Below are 8,739 nucleotides of genomic sequence, written 5' to 3'. Positions count from 1 at the left end.
TTACTATAAACACGAGAGAATAAACTGCTATATGATTCCTGTAATGTAAAGTGTTATGATTTGAAAAAGTGTTCTGAAATGGGTGACAGATACACAGACTTAGCTTGAAGCCCTGAAAAGTTTCAGACAAGTCTTGGCAGTCTGAAGAGGCTCAGGGTTACAGGGTTTATCACAGCAAAAGCCTCTCTGCCATTTGGCCTCGTGTCAGGCCAGGCCCCCGAGAAGTCACCCCCTCAGTAGGTTCTGGGTGTGAGGATGGGCATTTGATGTGCTTTTTACAGAATCACAGAACCAATTAGGTTGGAAAAGACCTCTGAGATCATGGAGTCCAACCTATGATTGAACACCCCACGTTAACTTCACCATGGCACTCTGCCTCCTCAGTGCTGCATCCAGTCTCTTCTTAAATACCCTCAGGGACAGTAACTGGGCAGTCCATTCCAATATCTAATCACCACTTCTGTCACGAAATTCTTCCTGATGTCCACCCTAAATCTCTCCTGGTGTTGATTAAAACTATGTCCTCTCATCTTGTCACTGGTTACCGGGGACAACAGACCGACCCCGACCTACAACTTCCTTTTAGGGAGCTGTAGAAAGTGATGGCTCCCCATGAGCCTCCCTTTTTCTGTGCTAAACATCCCCAGTTCCCTCAGCTGATCCTCGTAGTTTTTGTGCCCCAGACCCCCCAGCAGCCCTGAGGCGTCTCCAAAGCAATGCGTGAAAAGGCAGACAGCCCTGCTCCAGCTACGTGTGCGGCTCGGCCCTCCAGAGACTCAGTCGCAGTCGGGCCGGGTGGCGCTCCTGAGGGAGGATGCGGCACACGGGGGTTTCCCTGGCGGGGACAAAAGCAGCGCGGCTCGCTCCGGCCCCTGCCTGCGGCCGGGCTCGGCGGGCGCCTGCCCGGCCCCGTGGGCGGCGCGGGGGCGGCCCGTTCCCGCCCGGCCTCCTGCGGCCCCGCCGCTCGCCGCAGCCGGGCCCGCTCCGCCATGGGCGCCGCTCGCCGCTCCCGCCTGCCGCCGCTGCTGCCGCTGCTGCTGCTGCCGCTGGTGGCGGCGCTGGGGCCGCGGGGCCGCGTCTCGGGGCAGCTCCGCTCGCCACCGCGGTGGCCGGTGCCCTACAGGTGAGTGCCGCCCGAGGGCTCTTCTGCTTCTCTGTGCATTGGACTCGAGAGGCCGGGGGAAGCTTCCCTTTTTCGTCTCGGGGTGTTGATCCTTGGCAAGGTGCTCGGCCTGTTTGGCTCGCCGAGGGAGCCGCAGTGCCGTGCCAGGCCGGGAGCTGCGCTTGGTCTCAGCAGCGGGAGGGATTGGTTCCCTGGGAAGGAATGCTCGCGTTTAAACGCGTTCCTTAATGCCGGCAGAAAAGTACGGTTTTTTGCTTGGAAATTTCACTTAAGGTCACGCTTCGTGACAAATGAAACGGTACAAAATCCCTTTCGCTGCTCCGGAGCTGCCTGAGCTCCAGAATTCCTGGTGGTGTCGGGGACAGCAAGGAGACTGCATGTTGTGGCCTGTAAATAGCGATGGATTTGGCGGTGCCGAGGAAATGAGCCCCTTCAGAAGAAGCGCTAGGCTCGACTGTGTATTTTGTGCGGGTTTGCTGTTTGTAAAGGGAGTAGTTATCAATGTTTAACTGCAGCTTAATAATGCACACCTGAAATTTTGAGAGCCTGTTGCATAATTCCCAGCAGTTAAATTTGCATCAGGTGATGCCTGAAGGAGCTGATCTTGAAGTCCTGGATTGTTGGGATTTTCCAGCAAGTTCAGGAATTACAAGACTGGGTCTTGAGATGGTCAGTTTTGGAGAACAATCCTGTTGGTGTAAGATGCTCAGAAATGTAGGGTTTCAGTGTTTCTTAATGTTACCTTCTTGTCACATGCAAGGTGTAGTGCAAGGGGTCATGTAAGGTGTGCAAGCTATAGGACTTGAATGTGTGGTTGGCCTAAGTTTTTGTTTTCTGTGTGTTTTTTTTCAGACATACTCGTTAGGGTTTTGGGGATTGTTATTCTTTTTCTTTTCTTCCCCCCCATCCCCGCCACTTCCTCCCCACACCTTCCCCCAGACAAAATAAAGGCAGACTTGCTGGGAGTTCCCAGCAAGCCTGGGGAAGAAGTCCACAGGGGAAATCAGCGATGCCTCAGCTGAGCTGCTGGCTTCAGTATTGCTCAGGAAGTGCTGTGTCCTTGAGTCATCTCAGGGCTGGGGTATTTGTGTCACTAGCCCTGGGCAGCTGAGTGTGTTAGACTCTCAGACTAACCAGACAAGATTTGGACAAGCTGTGTATGCCAATTTGTCATGGTAACAGGAATACAGGAACCTTATTTTAAGTGAAATACAGGAGTGATTCTAAAGGAACTTAGAATAAGAAGGCTTGTTCCAGTGGGTTGATCCTGGCTGGATGCCAGGTGTCCAACAAAGTCACTCCATCACTCTCCTCCACAAGTGGATAGGGGAAGGAAAATACAGTAAGGTATAGGGTATTTTGAGGGTTCATGAGTTGAGATAAGGATAGGGAGAGATCACTAACCAAATACCATCACAAGGCAAAACAGACTCAGCTTTGGGATATTAATTGAATGTATTGCTAACAAAATTGGAGCAGAATAATAAGTAGAATAAATCTTAAAGCCACCTTTGCCCCACTCTTCTTCCCAGGTTCTGCCTCCTTCTCCTAGTGCTGCAGGGAGGTGGAGAATTGGAGTCAAGCTCATTTCATCAGATGCTGTTCCTGCTGCTGCTCAGGGAGAGGAGTCCTTCCCCTGCTCCAGCATGGGGTCCCTTCCACAAGAGACAGTTTTCCATGAACTTCTCCAACCTGAGTCCATCCCACAGGCAACAGTTCTTCATTAACTGCTCCAGCATGGGTCACTCCTCCATGCAGTCCTTCAGGCACAGTCTGCTCCCACATGGGTACCCCAGGGGGTCACAAGTCCTGTCAGGAAGCCTGCTCCAGCATGGGCTTCTCCCCGCATAGGTCTGCAGCCTGCTCTGTGGGGTCAAAGGGTTCTTTAAATGGGTTTGTTCCACAGGCTGCAGGGGAATCTCAGCTCCAGCTCTTGGAGCAGCTCCTGCTCCTTCTTCTTCACTGACTGTGGTGTCTGCAGGACTGTGCCTCTCACATATTCTAACTCTGTTCTTCTCTGGCCACAATTACATTGGTGCAATAACTTTTTTTACTTCTTAAATCTGTTATCACAAAGGTTGTGCTGTCATTCCTGATTGTCTCAGCCCTGCCCAGTGCAGGGTCCATCCTGGAGCTGGCTGGCATTGGCTTTGACTGACATGGGGCAGCCTTCTGGCAGCTTCTCACATCAACCATCCTTGTACCCTGCTACCAAAACCTGGCCACACACGCTTTCATACACTTGCCAAAAACATTCTTTGAACTTTGATTATAGTGATAACAGGAAGTGGATTGGGTCTTCGGTTTTTGAGGTTTAATAGGAATGGAATAGAAGCAATGACCCCAGGTATTTTCTTAGACCTCTTTATCTAAATTAACATAGAGGGATTAATTCTTTTTCTGATCTTGGCAATATTGTAGAGTCAAAATAGCTGCATCTGGGAACCTCTTACTATAGAACAGCAAGAACAAAGTGGTCAATCCCCATATAAATAAATTGCCAGGAGAATGTTTTTGAGGCAGATCTGAAACTATCCTTTACTCAACATCTGTGTGAGTGATCTTGTGAGAATGTCACCCTTTGTAATCCGCATTATTTCTACTCCTTCACAATGAGTATAACATGATTTCCGTTTGTGAGCCTTAAGTCCCGAAGTCCTGATTCTGCAGATGTGCACCCCAGCAGCCTTATGAACTTGAGAAGTCCAACTGTTGCAGTGTCTGGTCACAGAATCTGTCTTTGAGGTGCTGGACACGTAAGCTGTCCCCCTCAGGAAGCCATAACAGTAACTCCAGCTGCAAAGCTGCACTTGTCATTCCATGTGCTTCTCTTTCTCAACACAGGCGCTTTGATTACCGTCCAAAAACCGATCCTTACTGCCAAGCTCGTTACACCTTCTGTCCCACTGGCTCTGCCATTCCAGTCATGAGAGAAGAGGATGTCATTGAAGTGTATCGATTACAGGCTCCAGTATGGGAATTCAAGTACGGGGACCTACTAGGACATTTGGTAAGGTGATGTTTTTAACAAAGTTAGAGTAACAAATTCAGCTGAATTTAACAGCAGGTGTTAAGAATGGGAGCTCTAAGGTTGGGATATGCTTGTATGGAAGACTGTTAGAGCTGGGCTATCTGTAGGGAAGATACTCAAAGAGCATTAAGTTTCAAATAAAATGTACAGGATTCAGCTCAGCTAAAGACAAGAGCATGAACAGCATCGTTGCTGGGTTTGAACACGTTCCCCTGTCTAGCTGCATAATGAGTGCTTTGTGTACACACACACATTGTGTCTTGGATGTCTTTTCTTCTGTGCTATCACCGCATCAAGAAAATACTTTTATTTGTCCCCTTACATCAGATAAAATAGTTGCTTAGTGTATTGATGAGCCTCCCCTCTCAGCCCCCCAGATTACTAGGCTAGCACAGATATACGAGGCCTTGAGGGAAGGCAAATCAGGAGATGGGCAAAGATACAAAAGAGGCTCTAACTCCCTGATGTGGTTCTCCGAGCTGTTTAATCAATGAGATGGGTGAGAAAAGAGTGAACAGGAAGGGACACGGCCTTATCTAGGCTCTGGACAGGGAGGGCTTTCTGGCTCTCTGCCAACCCCATCGGAGCAGGAAGGAAGGGACCACACTTATCTGATCAGAGTCACAGGAGTCACTGGAAATGGGGAAAGCATAGCTGGAGCGCACTGTAACAGTGTATTAATTTTTCTCTTGTTAGAAACTCACATATTTGCTTGGAGGAGCAGGCAGCCAGCTGGTCAGAACAGTAGATCATGAGAAGTTGGTTGCTTTTACACTTCTTTCTTGAGTGTTATGATCAGTATGAAATTGAAGTGTCCATTCATGGAGTCATGCAAACATGAAGTCTCAGCTTTAGTAATATTTATAGTTATAGCAGGAGTAAAACTCATCTTCAAAGCATGATTCTTAATTAATAAAGAAATGTTAGTGAATCAAAACCAAGCACAGAGAGTCAAAAATGGAAATAGATTCAAATATTGTTGTCTCAGTTGTTAACTAAGTTTGGATTTATGTTTTTACTATACAGCTTTTAAATAAAGTATTTATATCATTAGTTTTATGACATTCATTAGCAAGATCTGCTTTCGGTAACTTGGTTCTGCTCTTTATTTCTCTGATACCCCCATGAAGTTAAGGATTCAAAGCTTGAGTCTTGATGATGAGCTCCCACTGAGTATCTGCTTCCAAGTGACATAATTTACAATGGATGGATAGAAAACCACTGAGACAGCATGATGCCCTGAATAAAAAGTATGTGTGTCATGCAATCTGGTGTGTTGTGCTTCAGTGTTACTGAATCCCTTGTAGGAACTCCTTCCCCTCTTCTCACCCTGTCACAGAATAGCTCCTGAGCATCTTACCTTTTGTACAGGTCAAGCTGAAGTTGTTATGAAATCAAAGTTTTGGTGGTTTGGTTTTTTTGGTTTTTTTTATTTTCCAGAAAATTATGCATGATGCTGTTGGTTTCAAGAGCTCTCTAACAGGCAAAAACTACACAATGGAGTGGTATGAGCTCTTCCAGCTTGGGAACTGCACATTTCCACATCTGCGGCCTGGCATGGATGCACCATTCTGGTGTAACCAAGGAGCTGCCTGCTTTTATGAAGGAATAGATGATGCACACTGGAAGGCAAATGGAACTTTAGTTCTTGTGACCACAATATCAGGTAGATTTTAGATGCTTTGGATAGTGTTAATACAAAATATAGAGTCAGCCTTGTCTTTGTAAAGTGCTATATTTTAATTTATGTTCTATAGGTTATTTGCAGCACTAGTCAATGATTCTAATTTGAAACACTCTCTTGAATACAGAAAGTGGCATGAGGCTGCTGCCATTTTAACAATTCACACTGGAGAGTTGTTAAGTGAGAGCCATTTGGTGTTGCTGTACAAAAACACTTGAGTCTCTTGAGTGTAAAAATAGCAAAACAGCTTAAACAGTCTCATTATGAACTCTTTTCACATGGCTTCATGAAAACAAAATCTTATATTGTGAAGTGGCAGATGACTGCTGAGATAGAAAAACTGTTGAAAACATGTTTATTATTGAGCAAACAAGGCATATTTAGAAATAATCTCAAAGATATAAAAATATTAATCTCTATTTCTGTCCCCCTCATTATGTGTCCTAAAACTTGAAAATGTCTCCAGTAATAGGTCTCTGTCATATGTTACAGAACAAACCTAGGCCTTACGCTTCAAAATACATAGGTGATGACCAGAAGAGTTTCCTGGTGTATATGGATCCTAAAATAAAATCCTAAAATAAATCCTAAAATAAAAAGGTCATTCAAATAAATCTGACTGATTGCTCTAGCAATAGAGTGAACGACTTACAAAAAAAGTTCACTGAGGACTTGGGTAGTTACATTTTGTGTGACCAAAACCACTTAGGTTCCGAAGTTGGTGTAGTGTGCAAGACACAGTGGAGAGTTAGCTTACAGCTCTTGTGACATGGTGCTTTATGTGTGCCCACTTCCATCCTTAGCAGCTTTGCTGGCCTCAGTCTCTGCATAATCTATCCAGTGCTGCTAGGAACTTCTAGGTAGCTCTTTAAACAAGGAAGTAAAGTGGAGCTGCTGTCCTGTGAGTTTGTAGTTCATGACTGAAGTATTTGATGCCTGATATGATTGGATTCTTTTGTATGAATATCAAGTTGAAATTTTTCATACAGCTGGGGAACTTGTCATGCTTCCTCTCTCTGTGGATTATTTGACGCCCAGGAAAGGTGAGGCTACACTGGCACCTTGTGGAGGCATTACAGTCCTCCTCACCTCTCTTGCTTTCCATTTCCATGAAACTTTCAAGGAGGTAGCATTTCTGAGAGTTTTCAGTTGTCTAAATTTTACAAAAACTGTCAGATTTCTAGTCAGAGAGGGTGAGTGGATTCAAACAAAAATGAACAGCATCATGAGCTGCACTTGCTCCCTTCAGAGAGCTGGCAAAAAGCATCCCGTCTTAGTGGTCTTAACATCCCACCCATAATTTGGCTCAATTCAGCTTTGCCAGCTGTGGAGCTGCTAAATCAGCAGGGTGTCTCAGTCTGAATCTTTTGTGAAGAGACATGAAAATTTCTACTCTGAATTTTTGAATTTAGTTAAAACTTGAAGTGCAGAAATGTCTGTTGGTCTGGTGAGCATTTTGTCAGCATCTCTTGCAGACTGTACTACCTCTGCCCTGTTTGTCTGCATGGATAATGCAAAATGAGAAGTGTCACGGTTCTCTGGTGTTTGAATATTCTGGCATAGTAACAGGAGAAGGATCAGGAGAAGGAATTACAGTTTAAATAAACTACATGTAAATGTAGTTTATTCAGTTGGTTATCCCTTGCCCCTCCGACCTAAGCCCCGTGTCTGTGTATGGTGAGGTAGTGTAGGTAAACTTGCAGGGGAGGCAGGTGAATCCTGCATTTGTTACCTCATCTCTGCAATACTTCATTTCATCTCTTTCAGGAACCATGTTTAATGAAATGGCACAATGGGTAAAATACGACAATGAGACTGGCATTTACTACGAGACCTGGACAGTTCAAGCAAGTCCCGACAAAAAGTCAACAGTGTGGTTTGACTCTTATGAGTGCTCCAAGTTTATACTGAGAACCTACCAGAAGCTAGCTGACTTAGGAGCTGTATTTAAGAAGATACAAACAAACTACACAAGCATAATTTTGTTCAGTGGAGAACCTATTTATTTGGGGAATGAAACATCTATTTTTGGACCACAAGGAAACAAGACACTGGCAGCAGCTATAAGAGACTTTTACAATCCATTTAAACCTCATCAGAGTGTCAGAGAGTTTTTTGTGGATCTTTTCAAAATAATTGATCATGTTATCTTTAAGCATCAGTTTTATCTCTTCTACAACTTGGAATATTGGTTTTTACCTATGAAGTCCCCTTATCTTAAAATAGTTTATGAAGAGGTCCCTTTGCCTGTTGGAAGCAAAGCATCCTTTGGTGTATGACTGACTACTGAAGAACAAAACTTGCCTCCATGGCACAATATTCTTAAGGACTTTAACACCATGATGGTGTTAAAGGGTTGTATGTTTCACTGCTGACTGTAAAAAATTGTTTTGGGAGGGCTTTGCTGTACCAGGTGACAGACTCTGCATTTGTTTTCTTACTACCTGTATAACACATTAATGAATGCTTCAGCTTCTCTGACCTGGCCAGCTTCTGTGTATCCATGGCCCCCGGCTGCCTGAGGGGAGGCTGCAGTGGCTCCTCTGGCTAAGCTCTGCAGTGCCAGAGGGGGAAGGGGGAAGCAGCTGCCTGCTCTTGGCTCAGGTGCTCTTCACATGCATGGCCACGTGGCAGCAGATGGCACCTGGCCACCAGCAGAAGTGGGACACAAGTTACAAGGACTAACTCACTCAACATGGGTGTCTGGATGTGTCCAGTTCCTTCAACATGTGCCTTACACTGATGTTCCTGTAGTTCTTTGGTTTGTACAGCTGGGACCTATGGACTATTCTCTGGTATTCTGGGGCAGTGAATGTACTGGAGGATGGCAAGGGTGATGCTTTTTCACCACTTTTCTTCCTTCAACTGCACTGTAAACACAATACAGATGGCTCTGCTTCA

The 8,739-nt window shown here is 45.4% G+C and overlaps 1 protein-coding gene across 1 annotated transcript; it reads left to right on the top strand.

The window, feature by feature from the left end:
- The first annotated feature begins 716 nt into the window (after positions 1–716).
- Positions 717–8,739, top strand: CLN5 (CLN5 lysosomal BMP synthase). Its single transcript, XM_021548010.3, has 4 exons — positions 717–1,123; positions 3,968–4,133; positions 5,595–5,820; positions 7,606–8,739. The coding sequence occupies exons 1-4, from the start codon at positions 717–719 to the stop codon at positions 8,115–8,117; spliced, it is 1,311 nt and encodes a 436-aa protein (XP_021403685.2). The 3' UTR covers positions 8,118–8,739.

This window comes from Lonchura striata, chromosome 2 (genome assembly GCF_046129695.1).
Source record: "Lonchura striata isolate bLonStr1 chromosome 2, bLonStr1.mat, whole genome shotgun sequence".
Classification (NCBI taxonomy): Eukaryota; Metazoa; Chordata; class Aves; order Passeriformes; family Estrildidae; genus Lonchura; species Lonchura striata.
This window is presented reverse-complemented; position numbering and strand designations above follow the sequence as displayed.